Source organism: Corvus hawaiiensis, chromosome 17 (genome assembly GCF_020740725.1).
Source record: "Corvus hawaiiensis isolate bCorHaw1 chromosome 17, bCorHaw1.pri.cur, whole genome shotgun sequence".
NCBI classification, from domain to species: domain Eukaryota; kingdom Metazoa; phylum Chordata; class Aves; order Passeriformes; family Corvidae; genus Corvus; species Corvus hawaiiensis.
In genome coordinates this window covers 4632464-4655032 of record NC_063229.1, presented here as the reverse complement: position 1 = coordinate 4655032, position 22569 = coordinate 4632464, and the positions used below count along the sequence as shown (strand labels likewise).

Genomic DNA, 22569 nt, shown 5'->3' with positions numbered 1-22569 from the left:
CAGCACAGGTACACCCTTCAAAACTAGGGAGCATCCTTAATGGAAATGACATTGCTTGGAGTGGCAGACGATGCTCACCAGTCCACAGGTTTGTGTCTCCTCCTGTCTACAGAAGGGCAACGCTCCCAGGGAGTGCACAAAACCATGGAAAACCCAAGGATACCAGAGCAGGCTGTACCTGCTCACTGACAGTGTGCCACCTTGGCCCTGGCCCAAACCAGCACAAAATTCCCAGGGCAGGTGGCTCCCTGGGCACAGCAGTGCTTTGCTCCAAAGGGTGATATTCCCCAGTGGAGAAGAGGAATTTGAGGTTCTGGCAGCCTGCCTAAGAAATATCTTCTTGGCAGGCAATGTCATAGGGGCAGGCAATGCTGTAGGGGCAGGTGGGCTTAATGTCAAGGATTGAGAGTCTGCTGCAGGAGGTACAACCACAGGCAACTCCTGCTCTGAGACCAGACTCTTGGAATCACGTTGGTCCTTGGGAGACTCCAGCTCCAGCCTCCTGCTCCAATGGGCATGGTTACTCAGGGGCTTATCTTGTTGAATTTTGTCTAAAGACTGTGACCCTGCTCCTACTCTGGGCTCCCGTTCCAGCATTTGACTGCCTTCTTGGTGAAAAAAAAGTGAAAAAAAAAGAAAAAGAAAAAGCCTAATTTCTCACTACCTCAAAAGATCTGTACAAATGTTCTTGCAGGAGAAAGGTGCTCCGTGAACTGCCACAGCTTGCTGTGTTCACACAGCTCAATGGAGGGGAAGTGGAGGGTCATGGATCCAAATGAAAGTTGTTTTCTCCAGGGGGACAAGGCATGGAGTGTTGGTCATGTCTGCTGGCTTGTGTTTGGGCTGGATCTCATGGATAGCGCTCTGGGCTGCTCCCCTCGCCTGGCAAAGTGGCAGGGACTGGCATGGAGGGGACACAGCTCCTGCTGACGAGGGAGAGGTGGCTGACAGGGCAGCACAGTTAAATGGCGACACTGCTGGCATGGGGGGATAGGGCTGATGGTGGGGGGACAGGGGGCCGTGGGCTGACAGGGGACAGTGGGACATGGCTGTCGGGGGGACACCGCTGACAGAGACAGCACTGACAGCGGGACACGGCTGTCAGGGGGACACCGCTGACAGGGGACACTGCTGACAGGGTGGGGACTCACCCCTGATGGCGGGGACGTGGCCGGCAGGGGGACACCACTGACAGAAGGGCCGTGACTGGTAGTGGAACACCACTGGTGGGGGACAAACGGCTGACGGGGGGGACACGGCGGGTAGGGTACATGGCTGCAGGGTGACTTGGCTGATAGGGGGACACCACTGACACAGAGGACATCGCTGACAGAAAGGACACGGCAAACAAGGGGACAGCAGTGACACAGGGGACACCAGAAATACAGGGACACCAGCGGCACGCTGCCCCCGCCGGCGGGGCACACGGCCGCTCTGGAACATGGCCGCCGCCCCGCTCCGCCGTGAGGGCGGGCCGTGCCCGCCGTGCCCGCCCCCGGCTCGGCGCGGCGGCGGAGCGGGGCTGGGCGGCCCCCGCCCGCGCATAGCCCCGGCGCCTCGCCATGGTGCTGCCGGGGGAGCAGGCCCGGCTCTACCGGCCGCGGCCCGAGCTGCTGCCCGCGGCCCATGTCCCCTCGCTGCCCCACTACCAGCGCCTCTACCAGCGCTCCGTGGAGGAGCCGCACGGTGAGCGGGGCCGCGCGGGGCCGGCGCGGCGGGGCGGCGGCTGCCCGGGCCCTCCGGGGGCTGCCCGCGGGGCTGTGGGGAGCCCTCCGCGAACCCCCGCGTGGGAGGTGCGCAGGGGGTCCCCCTCGTGTCGCCACGAATGTTACGTGCCTCATCCCCGTTTCCCTCATCCCCGCTTTCCTTTCCTTGCTTTCCCCATCCCTGTTTCCCGCTCACGGGCTCCGGCGCCCGTTGCCTTTGCAGAATTTTGGGGGGACATCGCTAAAGAGTTCTACTGGAAGCGTCAGCACACGGGCCCCTTCCTGAAGTACAACTTCGACGTGACCAAGGGGAAGATCTTCATCGAGTGGATGAAAGGAGCGACCACCAACATCTGCTACAATCTCCTGGACAGAAATGTCAATGAGAAGAAGCTTGGGGACAAAGTTGCTTTTTACTGGTAAGTTTCTGTTTTTATTGTTGTGGAGAAGATGTGTAAATAGCACCCTAAAGTATACAAACAGTGTCGATTTCTACTGAGGTGAATGAAAACATAAAACCTGAGAGGGGCTAATCTTTAGATAGGTTCAGCACGTGTTTGCTTGCAGTGTCCTTGGGAAGAGCTGTGCCGGGAAGCTTCTCTGCCCTTCCCGAGAAGCTTCTCTGCCCTTCCTGGGATGCACCGAAGTGCCCGGCGTAGCAGTGGGGAGCGCCTGACTCGCAGCTCTGCCTCTGCAGTTGTACCTGCTGAGAGCTCAGAGCGGTCAGACAGGAGCGAGGCAGGTGCCACAACTCCCTGGTGAACGAGGTGGATGTGGGTAGAGGCACGAGATGAGGAACAGCCAACATCCGACAGCTAAAAGCTAATAAACCCCATTATCTCCCGTGTTTATGTTTTGTGGGTCTGGCAAGTTTCCGCTCCTGTGGCAGAAAGGTTCTAATACCTGAGCTTATGTGTGGATTTCTTGCACTTGAATGTGTGGTGCTTTCAGAAAGACTGGCTTCTCTACCTTTGGGAAGAAAAGTTGCTTGCAACCCTATCTGAAGTATGTTTCTGGGTTTTTTTTACCAGAGTAGTTACTAGTGTTAAAATCCATGTGAAATTTAATTTTCATATTGAGACAAAGTAGGTTTCACTGGTGATGTCCAAGCTCCAGAAGTAATGCTCTCCTGCTGAACTAGCTCAGCTGGCACCACAGCTGTGTCCTCAGACAGAGCTGTGCCTGGCTCTCCCATGCATTTTGCTGTTTCCCTTGAACTGGTATTTTGTTGCCTGGGTATGTGGCAGGGCAGAAGCACAATTAAATGTACCCCATAGTAGGGATGCAATAACTCATTGGGATATGGTGACTCCCTTCAGCAGAGCAGATGGAGAAATCCTAATATCATTGCAATAAAAATATCAGATACTCTAAGTGATTTATTGTGCAGCTAAAGGTCCCCCTGAGTCACCTGGTGTAAATTTGACGGGGAGCCACTCCGCTGCTGAAAGGAACATGGTTATACCAGTGTGTCTGTTATACCAGTGTGTCTGTGGCTGTAAAATTGGGTTCATAGAGTTTCTACAGTTTCTATCCATAGCCCTTCTGCTTCAGTGAAAGAATTACACACACTGCCTAGCAGATAATCATATTGATAAGGCACAGGTGAGATGCTGGAAAGTGTTTACTTCCCTGCTAGTTAAATAGATTCTCTAGCTCACTCTGATGTAAAATGACTGCAGTTTCTGAATGAAAACTCCTTTGTAAACTTATGCAGGTAAAGGTGTGCCAGCAAACAAAGTCATTTGGCAGCCAGTGCTGGTCCTGTGCTGGGGTTTGTTGAGGGACTGAGTTCTTCATGTTCATAAATCTTTGTGTGACAGCAAGGCAGCACCCTACAGTTTTAATTTGGGCTTGGTGGACATTTTTCTTGTTGGTTATTCTGGCAGCCTTTGTGGGGGTATTTGTGATGCTGAGCAAAGCTTGGAGTGGATATGAAAATGGTGGGTGGCTGTCAGTCATGGTGTTCACAGTGCAAAAAAATAAAGTCTCTCTTCCTCCTTAGCAGAGAGTTTCCCCTGACTGTTTTGGGGTAAACTCTCCTAGTGTGGCTCTGTCACAGGTGACCAGGCACTGTAGTGTGGAGCTGTCAGCTGGGAATGCCGGTGGGAGTGAGGGAAGAGGTGCGACGTGTGTGGCACTGGCCTGCAAACCTGTGGCACTGAGGACTTGAGAAAGCGGAGCTGAGGTTTGCAACTCATAAAATTCCTCCTCTCTGGGCAGGTGGTTTTCTTCAAAACAAAACAATAATTAATTTCTGTCATCTTGTCCTCTCAAGTTTTGTGTTTAACACTCTGGAATGAGCCTGGCTCCCTAAAACTTGTTGAGACTTGTCACACTGTATAAAAGGTCAAAAAAGAAATTAAAGCCTCTGAAAGCTGAAGAGGTTTTTTTTTTTTATTTTTGAACACCTGAGCCACTTGATTGCTTCTAAGAAAGTCTTAGCCTGCTAGATGGGAAAGGTGCTGAACTTAAAACAAGATTTTGTTGACTGCCCAGCTCTGAGAGCTCTGAAAAGGTACAGGACCATGGTCTTTGCTTTCAGAGAGGAGGAAGTTAGGGAAAAGTTGAATAATGTTTGGAGGCATTGCTGAGTGTCTCTGAGAAGCGATGTGTCCTGACAAAACTCAGAACTGCTGGCTGTGGCTGTCTCCGGTCTTGCATGGATGGGAGGGAGTGAGCGGCTCATCGGGGTTTGTTATGGCCAAGCTGCTCTAAAGGTTCCTGCACCACCAGCAGCCCAGGACTGCCCAAATTGGCTCCACTCAGAGGGTCTAATCCCAAGCCACATGGAATTGCGTTTTCAGCACAAAGGGCAGTACATGGGATTGCCTAATGTTGCAGAACTTGTACATAGGTGATGTTTGCTGTCATGGTGTCGTCTTCATGGTGCTGTTAGGACTGTGTCGTTCAAAATGGCCATCCTGAGCTGGTAGGAAACACGGATTTTTCCCTGTTGCCTGTTTCACTAGGGTATCTCGGGCTGCTTGCAAACGTTACAAATATTTCTGGTTTTGTTGCTTCTGATTCCTCTTTCTCTGCTTGGTATTGTTGATGTGGCCTAAAAAAAGGAACAGAAGCTCCAGGAAATGCTTCTGATGAAGTGCTGCTCTCAAAAGTGAAATCTCTTTCATAATGGTGTGCAAAGGCTGAGGTCAGTAACAGCAGTTGCTGTGCAGGTGGGTACCTCTGGTGACTCTTGTGGGCCTTGCAGGGGAAAGGGACCGGACCAGCTACTGGGATGATAAGGGGACTTGCAGCAGTGCTGGGGACTTTGTGTTGGGTGGTTAATTAGGGCAGGAGCACAGTATTCCTTCACCCTGCTGTAGACATGCCTAAGTCACTTGGGACAGCCCTTAGTTCTGTGCTGAAGTGTCTGTTAATAATCTCATATAAACTTCAGCCTGGGCAGCCTGTGGAGGTGAAAATATAACCAGGTGGGAATGAAAAAAAACCAACACCTGTTGCAAAACTCTCTAATTAGACCCCAGGGTATGAAAATACTTGGGTGAGGCCTGTTCTGTGTGTAACCTGTGCCTCTGTTTCTCAAACCAGTTACCCCAGCTGCAGTGCTGGTAGTGCCTGGTGGGACCAGGGACAGGAGGAAGAGCTTTGTTTTTAGAGTCCCTGTAGCTAAGGAGGTGGGGCTTAGCTGGGTGCTTCTGGCTTCTGCCATCTCTGGGAGAGTGTATTCATTTTCTGCTTTTTTATATTGGCATATGACATTACACATCTAGAAAGGAGCAATAAAGAGAGTAAAGGCTGCCAGAGCTTACTGGAGCTTTGTTTAACAAAATAATAAGTGCCTCTTCTGGGTCTGGAACAAACAGGACATGCAAATATAAAATTAGGAGGTGTGGTTTGTTTGGTTGGGGTTTCTTTATATGATTTGACTTTAAAATGTAATCATGGATTTAGGGCCTTGTAGCCTTGAGGTTTCTTCCAATAAAACCTTCTGTAAGAAAAAAACCGAACAACTATAAGAGCATGTTTAAAATAAATAAAAGAAACAAACCAACCACCCCACACATCTGTCATGTGCACAGATGCTGTGGCAGAGGATGCTGGCTGTTAGCATCCAGCCTTTCCAAGTGCTTAATTGGAGCTGGCTTCTACATGGTGCAGTTGGCTCTGCTGCTTCCACTGGCTTCAGGATTGTGGCTTCCTGTGTCAAGCTGACCCTTCAATTCTTTTGTAACTTCCTGGATGACTTGCTACCCTTCCAGTGATGCAGTCTCTTTCAAGGCTCTTCTGGTGATGAAAGTACACGACTAAATCACAGTTTGTTTAAAGAACAAAATTCACAACTGGGAAGGTTGCTTTTACTGATCCACACTTGCGGGCATGTGCATGGTTTAGTTCATGCCCACAGCACTACCCAGGCTCAGCACAGCTCTTTTCCTGATGGGGATTCTCTATGGGAAAAGGGGTGGCCCCACACAGCCCTTTCTGGGGTGCCTCCTCAGCATTCCATGTCATCTCCCTGTTGTGCGTGTTAAGGAATAGATTGCTGGTTTTGGCAGATAATAATTATTTTGGAAGCACAGCTGAACAATACAGTGCTCTGCTTCTGGAGATCAGGCACATTATGTGCACCTAAAATAGGTAATAAATTACCTTGAATGTATGAGTATTTTACGAAGCTGTAAATCTTCGTAAATCTTCAAGGCAATGATAGTTGTAGATTCTATCATGGAAAGTGTAGCTCTTTTCTGGTGGCCTTTGTGAAATCTGCCAGTGTGGGAGGGGATGACAAAACTGGGTGCTTCAGACAGCATTTCTCATCCCTCCAAACGGGAGCATCCCTGTGTTGTGGGGCCCTCCCTGACTGAGCTGCGTGGGTAGTGCAGGAGTGGCAGTAGAGGGAGCATCAACAGAAACATGGTATTAAAACAGGGAGTAGTGTAGTAGCTCAGACATGTCCAAGTCATGTGCTTTCCTGGCTTCTTTGAAATGTTTCCTCTCCCAGTTCTAGGCAGTCACCAAGCAGTGTGGTTAGTGCTGTGCTGGTTAGTGTTTGGACACTCGTATGTAAGTACAGGCTGGGACAGGAGGGACTCACAGCTTCTCCTCAGGTGTAGCTCCCTTCTCCATAAGTGAATGGAGTCTCCAACTTTGGTTGTGGGCTGTTTGAAGCAAGGTCATGATGGGTTTAAAATTAAATTCATGTAAGTGCTCTGGTTGTCTTGTTGTGGGTTTGGTTGGGGATGAGATAAGAAGGTGATGCTGCCCCAAGGCAGCATGGTGATTCCAGCTTAAGGGTTTGAGGTTCTCGGTTTGGCCTGAGGGGCTGGAAAAAACAGGGATCATGATCTAAAACTTGTTACCAAGGGCTCTATATGTGCGTGCTGAGACCTATTTTCTCCTGTCATGTCTTGAGGTTCTTCTGACCCAAGTGTTTCTGTTGGACTCATGTGCTGCATCCTCCATCCTGTTCATTACTAGTGAAATCTCCAAGGTAGTTCCCAGGTGAGCAGTTGTGCCAAAGGGATGAAATAAAGATTTGAGAGCAGCGAGCTACCTCCTCAGGCATGTGTGGAGTGTGCTTTCCTGGATGCTGTGAGTCAGCAGATTGAGCACTGTGGTACTCAAGCACTTGGCATGCTCAGAGTCACTGGAAGTTGTTTTTCCATTCCAAGGGCTGACTTGAAAGCAGAATTTGACTCATCCCTGTCAGGTACACTTGCTGGTTTGCAGGGAGATGCTGGGAAGCGTGATTAGTTTGATGTTTTGGAGATCTCAAGCCCCATTCCTGCTCTGCAGAGCCTCTTCCATCCCCGAATGCCAGGCAGGGCAGGAGCAGGGAGCTGGCAAGTGCTCTCAGCCTCGTGCTGTTCTGCTATGCAGTGCAAGGAAGGAAAGGGACAGATATTAAATGTTGGTGACCACTTGATCACCCAGTGCCTGTGGTCTCCTGTGGTTTTGCCCACTCAGAAGCACCCCTGGACTTGTGCCTCCATGGGAGGGCATTCCATGTTATTGAAGATTTTCTCTGGAAGTAGTTTTTATTGAGCTCAAATAACACATAATCCTGCTCCTGGAGACAGAGTGGGATTTTTCTTCTCTGTTAAGTCAAATCTGCTAAGAGAGAAGGAACTCAGGCAACACTTTGTTGGTTGCTCTGTGGCAGAGCAGTGAGGAGAGGGGTTGTTTAACCTCTCCTGCCTGGGAGAGCAGCTCAGCTGCCTTGAATCAGGGGAGCAGCTTTCATTTGGGTTTTGTTGGATCTGTTTGTTCCCAGCCATTTGCTCAGAAACCTTTGGTAGCTGCTACTGGCAGGGATACAGCATCCATCTATATAAATACAAGGGAATATCCAGAAGGTATTGGACCAGATAAACAAGTGAGATGTCCGTAAGTGCCCAGGATTAAATGGCATGTGCCCCAGATGGGGGGCAGGAACTTGAATGTGGAATTGCAGAGCTGCTGGCCAGGGTATGCTGGTGGTGTTTGCGAAAGGTTGCAGTGCCAAGGGCTGGGAGGTTGCCAGCCCCTCTTTGCCCAGAGAGGGCAATGGAGGGAGTCCTGGGAACCAGTAAATCTGATTTGCATCCCTAGGGGTACAGTGAAACAGGGTCACTGGGAGAGGTGGTGGAGCTGCTGGCAGAGCTGCCCGAGCACGAGGCCGGTGGCACTGAGCGCACGGAGATGGCTCTTTTCAGACCACCTTCGGGAGCTTTCCCACAAAAAGTTGTTCAAGAAAGTAATTCAAGTGTGCCTGGAAGAACAGTGTTTTTGTGGAGCTGGTTTAGCCTTGCCCTTTGCTTCCTCACTTTCAGTGGTCACTCTTCAGGGTCAGCAGCAGGACTGCCAAGGACAATGTTGAAACAGAATTGCTGATGGTGGCCAGGCCCACGTGCTCCAGAAACAGCATCTCCTGCTGCTGATGTTGCTCCTGGAGGCAAAACATCAGCTGTGGTTCTTACCCAACATGGTACTTTGGTTCAGTCTAAGAGGCTCTTGGCTGAGCTGCTGTGAACACAACTGCAACGCTGCTGCGTAAATTACACCAGTGACAGCTTTTATCTTCTTACTTAGTACTTTTTCCTCATCCTCCTCATTGCTCTGACAGCTCTCTAGGTCCAGCACAAGGGATTTAATAACTTTTCATGAATTTCTGCTTCCACCCGTACCCAAAAATGTTGGTTTATACCCTGTGCAATGCTGCCTTTCTGCATGGTTCTGGGGATGTGATTGTACAATGACTACCTGGGGCAGTATGAGGGGTGTGTGTGCACTGACAGTGGCACCTGGATTTTCCCATTTCTGTGAAACTTCTGTCTTGTTTTGCTTGCAGCTAGTACAGGCAACTGGCTGTGTTTTAAGAAAACTTGATTACTGTAGGGAAGGGCACCGTGGTTGTGCCATGATGGCATATTGTAAATATTGGCAGGAGATTTGAAACTTGAGGTGGATAAATGGAGTTCATGGACGGAGAGGATGGTGAACTTCTGTATGGATTCAGGACATGGAAGATCAGAGCCTTCAGTTTGCTCATTGGACTAGAAAACCTGATTATTTTAGCTGTGTGAATCGCTTGTGTGTTCTCCCCTGGTGTGAATGGAGCAGCAGTGGACAAGGACTCCGGCTCCACGTGGATGAGACTTGCTCCAATTAGGGGACAAAATGCTCAAGCTTTGCCAAAAGAGGTGTGAGTGGGTGCTTTTTCCAAGTGTGGCATTTTTCGGGTGGGTTGTTGCATTTGCTGTGCCTGGTGGACTCTCTGTGCTCAGAGCTCCTGGGCTGAAGTGTCGATGGCCAGTGGTTTCACAAGAGCTCTTGCCTCCCCCTTTTTGGGGCAGGGTTTCAGTTCTCTGTTTGCATTTCTGCACATTACTTGGAAATGTCGAAATGAGGTGTGGTAGGAAATCGTGAACCCTGGCGGTTTTCCATGAATTCATTTTCACAGATGTCACCTCCCTTCTTTGGGGGAATCCCTCAAGGAAGTTGAGGGCCTTCCTGGTTGCTTTGTTACACTTGACTACCTGATAGTGCCCAGAGAAGCTGTGGCTGCCCCATCCCTGGGAGTGCTCAAGGCCAGGTTGGATGGAGCGTGGAGCAACCTGGGATGGTGGAAGCTGTCCCTGCCCATGGAACCAGGTGGTCTTTAAGATCTTTTCCAAACCAGACCATTCGTTTTATGTTTCATTCAGTGGTAATGAAGCATGTTTGCCATTCCTGATGCCACTGACCATCTTCTAAGAGATGTTCCCTAAATGACATTCCAGCAGGTGACACTTGGCTGTCACCTCTGGAGGTTTATGATGCATGGAGTTGAAATGTCCACCAAAAATCTGATTAAAAGCCTAATTTCCTACCATGACCTTTATGGATATTGTTTGAGCCTCCATTGAAATTGCCTTGTCTGGCTTTCTGTGTTTCTAGAAGCTCTTCAGAATTTGGCAGAGTGTTCCAGCCAGAGATGCAGCTATTTCCCAAAATGGGGCATTTCCCAGCTGCAGGGAGCACGTTGATTATTTTACTTACAGAAGCTTCATCCAGGGTCTATTCCACAGCCCAACTGTAAATTGTTTAAACAAGGAATCAGCTGTTTTGTACTGAATATAAGCCCTACTCCCATTGGACTGGTAAAAATAGTCCATGCTCCTTTAGAAACTGATGGTAAACATCTCAAATGTTTCCTCTCATGTCAAACTCTCACATTCTTCTGCAGCATTCAGTGGGTTTGACTGGTGGGGTTACGAGTGCTGGCTGAGGGCAGCCAAACTCCGTGACCTGCTGGGTGAGTCTTGCGCATGATCTCTGTTGCAATGCTATATGATCATTTTGTTTCAAAAAAAGTAATTAAAATTTGCTTTAAAAAACCTCTCCCCTAAATAAAATAGTCAAAAAGCCGTCGTTTGTCTCCATTGGTTGTTCTCTTGTGGTTTAAAGTACTTCAGAAAGTAAGAGTTAGAGTTAATGCTTTTCCTCTTGACTTGATGGTTACTCAGTATCAAGCAAGTAGGAAAACTGTGAAGCCATAGAGGAGCAAATTCCCCTTGCTGAGCCCATCAGCACAGAGTGGCTGCTGACACCGTCAGCAGGGTATTCACATGTGGTCTGTATGACTTGTAAAATGACTTATCTTGTCAAGTGTTCCAGGATGAGAGTCTATTTCCCTTGAAGAGGGACTTGTTAGCTGCTGTTAATCCTGTCTTCCCCAAAACTGTTCCCCTGGAGTGTTCTGGCTCTTAGGTGTGAGCACACACTGTACAAACCCCACGGCACTGAGTTCACTTGCCCATGTTGGCTGATGAACCAGCAGCAGTGTGAGGTGGGAGGTGTTGATTCCTTTAGAGATGTCTGAGCATCCCACTGCCTAAAGAAAGGGGCTTGAAGTAGATTTTAGGGCATAGCCTGGCATGAGCTGGATAACTGGAGGTAATTTTGGTAGGTTGATAGTTAAAGAGTGGTTTTGGAGGAGTGTCCACCTCCAGCTGGGCTCTGTGGTGTAAGATCACTCAGGGTATGGCAGAGTGAACAGTGGTTGGGCTGCACAAGGTAAATATTACTTCTTTAGATGCCTCTGGTATTTGTTCAGCTTCTGAAAGGCTGCAGATACAAAGAGTAGCTGGGAGTGCATTTAATGAGAGGGAAGGACAGAAAGATGGATGTGGTTTTCCTATGGGACAGTAGCAGCCATGCAGGGTGTTGGGTGTTTGCTTTGTAGGCTGCATGTCCATATGGCTGTTTTTAAAGGTGAGTAGAGGACTGATTCCCTGATCAAAGAGCAGATGGTGGCCCATAGTCCCTGTAGAAATAAGCTCCATTTTAGCTGTTCTGTAGAATACACACTAACACAGTGCCTGTGTTGGAGTCAGTTGGGCTGGAGGGGATGGGCCTGGGGCTGAGCATAGAACATTGTGCCCTGCAGAGCACAGGGCTCCTGCTTTGACACAGCTGGTTTGGGTTTCTTAACAGCTATAGGAACCCGTTCATCCTAGGTATGTGACCAGCTTTTTAAAATCTACTTCAAGTCACTTCGGGATGGTTTGGCTCAGAGATGGATTTGAGAGCAGAGCTTTGTTAGGCCCTACCTAAGTGTATGGGGGACGCTGGAGGGGAAAATTGATGGATGGTTTTAATGCAGTTGTCACAGTCAGCTGTGTGGGTTTAGGAAGTGATGGTATTAAACTGTTAAGATTCTTCTTTTCCCTGGGCTTTGTGTTCCCAGGTTTTCTCAACAATGTTCTCTCAGTGCTGCCAAATATCTCTGAACACACTAGGAAGACTTTTTCACCAGCCCCTCCCAAGCTGAGCTCTGTCATTACTCAACTTCTTCTTTCTTGATCCATGTTGTGACGCAAGGGGATTTAAGCATGGTGATGGTGGGGTTGACCTTTCTGGTAAACCTGCTGCTCCAGAAACCTCAGGCTTCCCAGAACTCCTTCGGGAATTTTACATTACTGTGGTGGGAGATAGTGACGCTAAGCATGGGCAGGGCTGGGCAGTCTGCCCTGTTATTATGAAATGTTCTCATGGAAGTTTTTTGCAGACCCATCTGCTTGAGCAGTTAAGAGCATTTCCATATTGAACAATCCCTGCAAATACCAGAATTTTTTTCTGATGAAAGGGTGTCTTTTTCTGATTATCTTGCACAGCCGCTCTCCCCAAACTTCATGCTCCAATGTATCTATTTTCTCAAAACCAGATTTAAAATGCTGTCTTTACTCAAGTGCCATTCCTCTCTAAAATGGCATAAGCAAAGCTGGGGCAGAGGGAGAAATGCTATTTTTTTTCAGTTTTGGCTGCTGTTGTTCCTGAGAAAGGAAGATATGTCCAGGCAGACCCTTTCCAGACAGCAGTTTTGGGTCTGTCCTAAGAACAGCCGAGGCCAGGTGGTGGCAGGAGGTGCGTGAGCAGCTGACACCACAGTGGCTGAGCACGCCCGGGGCTCTCGCTGCCCATGCGGCTCACGCGTGAGCACATTTCCCACATGGCAGGAGCCTGGCTGGGCCCAGCTCTGCCTGGAATTTTGGCTACTCTAATTCTGGATGTGGAATGGATCGGGGAGCCATGAGCTCTCCTGGCCGCCCCCGGTGACCTTGCACGTGAAGAGCTGTCACCACAGCAGGACAATTCCTTCCTTTACCTTGTACCCTGCTCTGGGGACAGGCTGCTGGTGAAGCAAGAGCTGGAGATCTCTCATGCTGCTTTTGGTCCCATGTTTAGGAGGGATTTTGGGCTCTGAGCATGTTTTAGTTTAGATGGCAACAGAGATGTTCTAGGGTGGACATTGCCACAGTCGCCATCTGTGCTCTACTGGAGTCCCAGGATCACAGAATTAACTAGGCTGGAAAAGACCTCTGAGATCATTGAGTCTCTCTGTGGTTCCCCACTGTGCAAATTCTTTCTGTGACATGGCATCATCTGGTAAAGGTTTCTTTCCCTCCTACAACGCCTTTTCCAAACTGGGAATCCATGTTTACTTAAGGGTGCTTTCCAATAGGGAAAATGCAGAGCCTTTGTCCTGCATTAAGAAAAATTGCTCTGTGGGCTGCCATCACATCTCTGCCAGTCAGAAAATGAGACCTGGTAGCTTTGAGATGGTTTGCTGTGCTCTGAAAATTTACCTTTCAGATGCCCCACACCTCTGCTTGGTAACTTTGGGTTACTGCTTTTACTCAATCACAGGATGGTTTGCATTGGAAAGGACATTAAAGCTCATCTTGTTCCACCCCCCTGCCACGGGCAGGGACACCTTCCACTAGCCCAGGTTGCTCCAAGCCCCATCCAACCTGGCCTTGAGCATTTCCAGCAATGGGACAACTGTGGGTCCTGTGCCAGGACCTCCCCACCATCACAGGGAAGAATTTCTTCCTAATACCCAGTCTAAACCTATTCTCCATCAGTTTAAAGTCATTGTTGCTTGTCCGGTCACTAGATGCCCTTGCAAAAGCTGAGTGATGTGTTGACAGGAGCTTAGAGGAGAAACTTAAATGATCTGCAGCCCCTTTGGTCCTCAGTGGGAGCATTTTCAGGAATCAGAAAGGCTTTGGCTTTGTCCTTAGCTTGCTTTGGTCTGTGATTTCTGTGTTTCTGGCTGTGTGGATCTGCAGATGGTCTGGCAGACCTTGAAAACTTCTAACACTTCACTTGCTTGGCTTTAGTGCTTCCTTTTCTCCTGTACATCACCTTATCAGTGGTGTTGTAGCCCTTGTAAACCACAGTTGCCATCTTTAATTCCTTTGAAAACTGTAATTGCCACTGAGGCACCCCACGCTTCCTGCTGCTCCGTGCCAATGCCGGGGCAGCTTTGCCTAGGGAGTCGTAGTCATCTGTTATTCAAACAGGTGATGCAAATAACTTTTCTTTGGAAATGTGGTGAAAGAGAAAAGCCAAACAATGGCTGATTCATTTTCAAGTCAGCTTTGCTTGGTCTGTTTGGGTGCTCTGGGAAGCGTGTGTCCCCTTGGCTGCTGAGTTCCTGCCCCTCCCTCCTGTTTGTCACCCTACAGCTGAGATGGGCTCGGCTCACTTGGTTAGGTGATGAGTGGGTGAAGCAGACCATGCTTTACAAAGTCCTGTAGTCAGCCCTGGTGCTTGGCAGAGGACGGTAACTTCTTAACCTGCTTTGGTGTAAATACCCAGGAGAGCATCTGGGCACAGCATCCCTCTCCCACACTGCTGCTCTGCATCCCTGACTGCTCCACAGGGTAACTGCCTGAGCTAATGGGGCTCTACAGAAATGCTTGCCTGCTCCTACAAACCACCTTCCCTCCTACACCATGTATGTACAGCACTAAATCACTTGCTCACCTGCGTGGTGGCTCTAACAGGGAAGCTTAACCTTGATTTACTACCTGGGCACCAGGTGAAATAGCTCTGTGGCTCTGCACCTCCAAGGTCAAACTCCAGCTGAGCAGGCAGTCTGTGAGCCCCCTGTAAGTGTGGTAGTGCCACAGAGGTGACGAGTGTTCAGCTTTCCCACCTGATGTTTTCTTCCTCCCCTGCCCGTGTGACTTCTCCATGTGGTTGTTCCTTGCTCGGACGCTGGCAGGGTCTGTGCCATGGGGCTTTGTGTGTCCCAGTGCCTGCTCCGAAGTGGGGAGCCCTATGTTTTAACTGCTGGCAGAAGGGAGCAGGAGGGTAAGAGCTCTGCAGAGCCTGTGCTGCCTTTCATATGTTGACAAGGATCTGTTTGGAGCAGGGCTGGGTGCTACCATCGTGCATCGTGCACACTGTGGTGGTGGTGGTGGTCCCCCATGCCCTTGGGGTGTCTGGGCCTGGCAAGGAATGGCTGCAGGCAGATACAAAACTCTCCTCTTTGCAGGAAACCTGGCTTCTTCAACAAATCACCATTTCTAGGAGAAGACCTGCCTCAGAATGCCTCCGGTTGTGCATCTGTGTGTTTAGGTGAAAAACTTGGATTTACTGAGTCAGTGGGTGGTTCAGTGGAGATCTTAGAATGGGTTGGGTTGGAAGGGACCTTAGAGGTCATCTAGTTCTACTCCCTGCCACGGGCAAGGACACCTTCTACTATCCCAGGTTGCTCCAAGCTGTGTCCAACCTGGCCTTGGACACTGCCAGGGATAAAGCAGCCACAGCTTCTCTGGGCAGCCTGTGCCAGGGCCTCCCCACCCCCACAGGGAAGAATTTTTTCTGTATGTATTCCATATGGCCAAAACTCTCCTTTCTCCAGCTGAGTATTCACACAACATGCAATATGTAAAACACAGGCTTCTCAAGTGCTAAAAATCTCAAATGCATTCCTGCCATGGGCCAGATGATACTGTAAAATTTTGGATTACAGTTGCTAAATGTAGGACTCGGTTTCAAGATGGGAAAAAAAAAGTCAGACTCACTATACTTCACCAAATATTTCATCCAGTGATATATCTGGGGTGTTTGGGGAGCTGAGAATTGGATTTTCCTTTCAGAAGAAGCCTTGCTGTTAGAGCACAGATTGCACACGAATAATCACAGCAGTGCTGCTGCCAACTATTTTCACCACCAGATCTTAAAAAAATATGTATTTGGGGGGTGTTGGATTTGGTGGGGTTAGAACTGCGGAGGTGAGTTCTGCAGTGCTGTTTTCAGAAGAGTGAGGGTTATTTTTGGAGTTTTATTTCTTTTTCAGTTGAATTTGGACAAGGGAGCCCATGTGGGATGCTCGGATGCTCTTGCTTATGTCAGATGGGCACCATTGGGAAGATGCTGCTGGCAGAATTTGGATGCCAGGAGTTTACAGGCTCGCTTTTGATGCAGAGTACTTGATAGCATGCAAGTGGGCATTCCTTTAAATGCCCTTTCTAAAATCCATCATTCACTGGGCTTTTGTGCCAGAGCAGAGGACGGAGCAGTCTGAGTGCTACTGTAGCCTGCTGAGTATAGCTGTGGGCACTCCAGACTATTTTCAGATGCAAGGAGACATAAAGCAATTGCCTGCTCTTGAGAGACTGCTCAAGGCCTTGGCTGGAGATGCACTGAAAGGAGGCATCTTGTCCTGTAGAAGCAGTGGCATGGTTTGTTTCTCATTGAGCACAAGGTCTTCTTAAAACATGAAGCCTGAGGTTTCCCCCGCTGGTGGTAGAGGAGCTGTTTATTTGCAGTCACGCAAATAAATGGAGAGGACTTTGAAAGCCTCCTGAAAATCCTCGCAGAAGTTTTAACTTCTCTTTGACTTTACTCTGTGCTTCTCCTGCAGTGCCTTATGTGTTCTGACCTTGAGGACGAGCCTGGGTACATTCCTTGGCCTGAATGTCCCTCTGGAATCCTGCCAAGGAGGAGGACCTGGCATATTTGAGATGTGCCTCTCATGTGCAGGGAGAGCAGGAATGTCCGAGCGGTGCCTCGTGCCAGGTGGCTCTGGGCAGGTCCGTGTCCCTCATGGGCACTGTGTGCACGATGCAGCTCTGCCTGAGGGGTCACAGGGCTGCTGCCCTGAGAACCCACAGCTTGGGTGACCTGGCTGCCTCTCCCCTCAGCTACCAGCCCCCAAATAGCACGCAGGGCCTTGGGCAGCCTGTGCTAGTCTTCCCTCCTAGTGTGTTCCCCTCTTAGTAAAGGCTGTAATTGGATACTTTGCTGGGGCAGAGCACAGACAAAGGGACATCCTTCCACCCTGCCCTGTTTGTTGAGCTGGGGGCTGGCTCGCAAAGGGCCTGCCTGTGGTGCCCAGCAGACCCCAGTGACCTTCAGGTGAGGGATTAGTGGGCTGGGATGCTCCAGCTTGCATTTGGAAGCATTATAATTGTCTTTGAAAATCTATTCCATAGCAAGGCTCGTGGCTAAGGGCAGAGTTGCATGCATAGTGATCCTGCACGTCTGGTCACAAGCAGGTTTGCACAGCACCAGCCTGGATGTAGATGGACAAAGGAAAACCTGGATGGTGAGAGAAGGCGCTCAGTGTGCAGCCAGACACAGCAAAAGCAGATGCTGTTCCTGTGAGCCAGATCAGTAACAGCTGCACAGCCCAGCACTGAAATCAGCTCTTGGATCTTTGACCTCAAGTAAGAGAATGAAAAAGGAAACTGATTTCCTGGTTTCCCTTTCCTAGCTGAGAATCCTGCTGTAAGGGACCTTGACTAATAGTTTCACATGTCATTTAGCTCAAAGTGATGCTTCTGGCTGTGATGGGAAAAGGAGAGGAAACTGCTGGGATGTCAAGGCTGAGCCGCCTGCCTTGGCCTCTGGTTCACTCTCCCACACTTTGCTTTTGATCTGTATTCTTGTGTCTCTCCCCTTTGCACTTAGAAGGGGCCAAACTTGCATAAAGGATCAAGCAGAGAATCACCCTTCCAGCAGCCAGTGGTGGGAAGATTCCCTGTCCTGTGTCAGTGCAGGTATCATGGTCCCAATTGCTGCAGAGCACTGTGGAAGCCAGGAGCGTAACTGGGTATCGAGAGGGATGAGTCAAGTGTGTAAGCAGCAGATCCACAAGTAGCTTTTGAAGGGGATGATCCAGGTGTATCCACCAGTTTTGGAACCCCTGTTCTGTGTGGGACAGGAGCAGAGCTTGTATCAGTGGGGCTCCCCCAGCTCTTGTGGTTTCTCCACCAGGACCATGTCTGCCATTGGAGCACGTGGTCACTGTTGTGATGGCACAGAATGGCATGATTTACAGAATTTCTGCATTTCTGCATCCCAGAAGCCTTCCTGCTGTTTGTGTTGCTGGCAGAAGTGGTTGGTTTTGCTAGAATTCCATACTTAGTTTTGGAGTGCTCTGTTTGATGTGTTGAAGAAGTGAGGTTTCTGTTTCAGAGCTAGGCAGAGCCTGGCTGCAGTCCTGAGGGAGCACTGTTGTGCACCCCACTGGCATGGAGGTGCTTCTTGGCCTCTCCCCAGCACCAGTGTTGCTTTTCATTTGGCTGCACACACTAAGGGGACACTTTTCCAGAAGCACTGGCAGCTGAGAGTGATGTGATACCCTTATTCATCTATGGGTCACTGGCGTTTCTGTGCTGGCTGCCTTGGAGAGACCTGGAAATGTGTCTGTGTCCTTCCAGAGTGTAGGAGAGTGCTGCTGCTCCAAGTGTGAAGTCATGTCAAATTCTTTATGAATTTCCTGATCCTTTGGGAGTGCCACCACATTTGCATGTCTGAAGTGTTGAGTCACATTAAAATTAGCTGGTTTTTACTTCAGTAGCAAGCCATTTCCCTGGGGATATGACATTCCTGTCCCTTCTCCGGGTGCAGCCCTTGGCTCGTCTTCCCATCAGAGTCTGGGCTGCAGGAGCCCGGAGTTGGTTCACGGAGGACCACGGGCAGAATAAGGCAGAGCAGGCATGACACTAAACAAACATACACGGGTGTATTTATATATGACCTTGGAAAATAAGGCAGCCCTTGGCATCCCATCCCAGCCCATCAGATGTCAGGTATGTGGGGCTGGGTGTTGCTGCACACTGGCCCATGTTTCATGCAGAGATATCTGCAGGCGTAAGCAGCCAGGAGTGAGGGAGCCATGCCATAAATCCCAGAGTGCTCCTGAGCCGGTGCACTCTTAGCTTTGGTTCTGTTGGACTCTTTTTGCCTCTCTGAAAGTGCCACGTAGTTCCATTTCACACATTCAGTTGCTTTCAGTAGTGGTCTACACAGAGGTGGGAACTTGAACTGATTTTCCTACTATTGGAGAACTTTAGTCCAGAATTTGATTTCTGGAGTTTGGTTTGCTCGGAAGGGCAGGTGAGGACATATTTGTTGGCCAGAGCAGTTTTCAGTCTCACTCTTACCTTGTACTGCCTGCACAGTAACAAATGTTATCTTGCTTTTCCAGGGAAGGGAATGAACCTGGAGATTCCACAAAAATCACATACCGTGAGCTGTTGCACAAAGTCTGCCAGTTTGCCAATGTCCTCCGCAGCCAAGGTACACAGCTGAGGCAACAGGAGCACTGGATACTGGGGAGGCATTTGGCCAAGGGTTTGGAGATTGGGGTCATCTCTTGTGTGATTTCCAGTCTGTTGAGTAATTCTCATCAATTTGCTCTGCAACCTGCAGATTCATTCCTGGCTCTGTCTGTGAAAACTGATCAGTGCTGGTAATGTCAGCACTGGTACACTTCCTGTATAAGGAAGAAATCAGTGCTCAAAACTTCGTGCTCTGGGGTTTTCCAACAAGTGGGCTCTGGTTATTTTCCTGCTTCCTTCAGGGAGGCAGATGAGAACATGGAGGTTCATTGCCATCATCTCTCAAGAGTCATTAGTGCTTGAAAGGCAAAACCCAAGGCTGCTTCAGCTCTAACTCCAGCTGAAGCTTTATTGTGTGCATATAAACGTGGAATTAAAATAATTTATTTCTATATCCTGTTCTTTTGCCATGTAACATGTTCATTTTGACAAATGCCATGTTCTCCTTCCCTCCATAGGGGTGAAGAAAGGAGACCGGGTTTCCATCTACCTGCCAATGATCCTGGAGCTGGTCGTAGCTATGCTTGCCTGTGCCAGGATTGGAGCTCTGCACTCTGTTGTGGTAGGAACAAGCTCTCTGTGCTGCCCTTGGTGCTGAGCTCTGAGGGGAGCAGCTCTTGGTTTTGGGAGAGGAGCTGGAAAGACGAGTGCTGACCATGAGATGGATGGAAGCTTAATTAAGATGCTGCTGTTTCCCTGCATTAACTGTGCAATGAGCTCCTCCAGCTCTCTCCACCAGTGCCTGGTGGTGAATCATTTGCTTTGAGTGAGCTGCACAGCAGCTGTTGGGGTTTGGGGCTGGGTTTCTATGTGTCCTTGCTGACTCTGCTGTGTGCTCTCTGGCAGTTTGCAGGTTTCTCTGCAGACTCCCTTTGCGAGCGGATCCTTGACTGCGGTTGCTCTCTCCTCATCACGGCAGGTAAAACACACATCTGAGCAACTCTCTTCCTGTTGCCTGGCTGACAGGTCTTTATTTTAAAAGCTGGAAGTGCAAGAGGGAAGGGCAGTGCCTCAGCTGAGCCTCCCAAGGTGGATGCTGTGCTGTAGCTGTGCCCAAGTGCTGCTTCCCACTCAGGACGTGGTGAAGCCTCTAAGCAGCCCCCCAATTTGTCCTGTAAAGCTTGATGTCACCAGCTGCTAATAGCATGTTTCCAAACACTTCTTATCCATGTTCCTCCCCAAAGTCAGCCAGATGTTTGCAAGATGTATGATGAGGCGGACCTAATACAAGAATTCCCACCCTTCCCAGTTTTTTAAGGACATTCCTGCTGCAGCTCCCAGCCTTGTAAAGCAAAGGGTCAAGAATGTGGCAGTCGTTGCATGTAAGCCCACTGCATTTCCCCAGCTGTTTTTCCAACAGTGCAAGAAATAGTATTTTTGTAAATTCCCATGGCATGAAACAGACCCACTAAACTGCAGTCTGTGTTCTGGATGCATTGGATTATTTCCCACAGGATATTCCCAAGAGATTTGTCAGGTCAAACTGGGACCGCTCCCAGAGAAGGAATTCCACCATTTCTTTTGGCATCAGTTTCTCTAGGCTAAAAAGGTGCATCAGGAAAGCTTTCCCATCAACTGCTTGTCTGCTTCCCCTCACTCCAGTGCATGAGCTCTGCTCTGCCGTCCTGCAACTGCTTGTTGCTCCAGCTGTCCCAGGCTGCCTTGGCTGGGAAGCCCCTCTGATGTTTCCCTCACCATTTTGCAGATGCCTTTTATCGAGGGGACAAACTGGTCAACTTGAAGCACATTGCAGATGAAGCCATCCGGAAATGTAAAGACAGGTAAGTTTGGATTCCCTTGTAAAAAAGGCCATTGCTGCCAGAATCTGCTCCTGCACAAATGGGAGTTGTCATAGGTGGGCAGACTCTGCAGCAGGTCTGACACCAACAGTCATCAGATGTTACAGAGAGGGAAATAATCACGGTGAAATGACTTTGCCAAGCTTACAGACACAGCATCTGTGTAGCTTGTGTGAGACTGAATGTGGGTTTGTGTGTTAGAGCAAACATGGAAATTCAGGGCAGATAGTCTGCACGTTAGAAATTTGAACTCTTTAAGAAAACCTAAGTCTTTATGTCTGTAAAAATAGGTACCTGGGAGGACAGAAGTTGATCCTGAAGCTGGGAATTAACTGGTGGAGACTGTGTTGATACTCTGACAGGGTTGAAGGGAAATAAAGATCATTCTGTCAGTGTTTTGTAGGCTGTCTTTGCCCTCATGAGGGGGCAAACACCTACGCCTTTCCTTGATGTATAATCAGGCTTTGGAAGCCTTTACTCCCTCTGAGATAGTCAGTCATGCCTAGGGGTTGGAGCAGCCACCAGTATCTCCTGGTAGGAGGGCTTGTTCCTGGTCACAGGCAGGCAAATTTGGGATTTGTAAGGACAGCAGTGTCCTTGGAGAGAGACTTGTGGGACCCCCACTTTCTCCCCAGGAATCACACCTGATAAATCCCCAGTAAGTTGTACACAGACTGTTCCTGCTCTCTGAGCTGTTCCTGTGGCTGGTGTCCTTGGAAGTTCATGGTGTACCTGCAATTTGCATGGCAGCAAATGCTCCAGCTCAACAAAAGCAGCTCCAGGCTCCTGCCCTGCCTCCAGTGCTGCCTGTGAATACCAGGAAGGGCTGGCTCAGCCCCTGAGCAGCCCAGTGTGACAGCTCCTGCCTTTTACAGGGGATCCTCTTTGAAAAAGTGCATCGTGGTGAAGCACCTGGGCAGGGAAGAGATAACAGTGGATGGGACCTGCAGCAAGTCTCCCCCTCTGAAAAGGCTGTGCCAGGATGTGCAGGTGTGTTCCTGGTGGGATGAGACGGGGGTTTTATTGCCATGGGCCTGAGACCAGCAAATGGATCAGTGCAAAACCACTGCAGTGATTCCCTGGACGCTCCTGTTCTGACTCCTGTTCCTGTTTACTCCCCTTCTTACTGATGTTGCAGTGTGAGTGGTCTGAAAAACGGTTCCTTTTCCTTAACAAGATCCTCTCCTTGCTGCTTCCTTTAACACCCTCACCAAGCTGCCAGCCCACAGGACCCCTGGGTACATCTTCCAAAGCCACTAGGGACAAGATGCCCATTTTCCTCTGCCCAGTACAAGACTTTTCCTTCCTAGCCCTTTGTCTCTCTCCCCTTTTGTGCAAAGACCAGTGCTGTGCTGCACTGTAGCTGTGACATGGGAAGCAGGAGAGGAAACCCAGGAGATCTGTGCTCGTGGCATGGGCTCGGTGCAGCCCCCCAACAGGGCAGCAATCCTCTGCTGAGAGCAGTGCAGGGTGTGTGCAGCTGGCACAGGGGCTCTGTCAGCTCTCAGGCTGGGGCTTTCCCTTGCAGCTGAAAACAGATGAAAGGATGTGGGCCAGAGGCATGTGGTGAGATGGGGCTGGAAGGAGGAGAAGGTGGTGTGGAGCTGTGGCTGCCTGCTGATCTCCCGAGGCTGCTGAGCAGCCCCGCTGTGCCCAGCCCTTACCTGCTCCAAAGGCAGGTTACTTTCAGCTACCCCACAGCTCCAAATC

The 22569-nt window shown here is 49.6% G+C and overlaps 1 protein-coding gene across 2 annotated transcripts in view; it reads left to right on the top strand.

Annotated features, from left to right (window-relative positions):
- Positions 1 to 1527: 1527 nt before the first annotated feature.
- ACSS2 (acyl-CoA synthetase short chain family member 2) overlaps positions 1528 to 22569 on the top strand; it is a 31578-nt gene continuing 10536 nt past the window's right edge. For both annotated transcript variants that reach the window (XM_048321674.1, XM_048321673.1), the window contains exons 1-7: positions 1528 to 1686; positions 1930 to 2125; positions 18928 to 19019; positions 19519 to 19622; positions 19907 to 19979; positions 20766 to 20841; positions 21735 to 21849. In XM_048321674.1, coding sequence (XP_048177631.1) covers positions 1563 to 1686; positions 1930 to 2125; positions 18928 to 19019; positions 19519 to 19622; positions 19907 to 19979; positions 20766 to 20841; positions 21735 to 21849 — 780 coding nt within the window. In that variant the 5' untranslated portion in view covers positions 1528 to 1562. The remainder of the gene's footprint in view (positions 1687 to 1929; positions 2126 to 18927; positions 19020 to 19518; positions 19623 to 19906; positions 19980 to 20765; positions 20842 to 21734; positions 21850 to 22569) is intronic.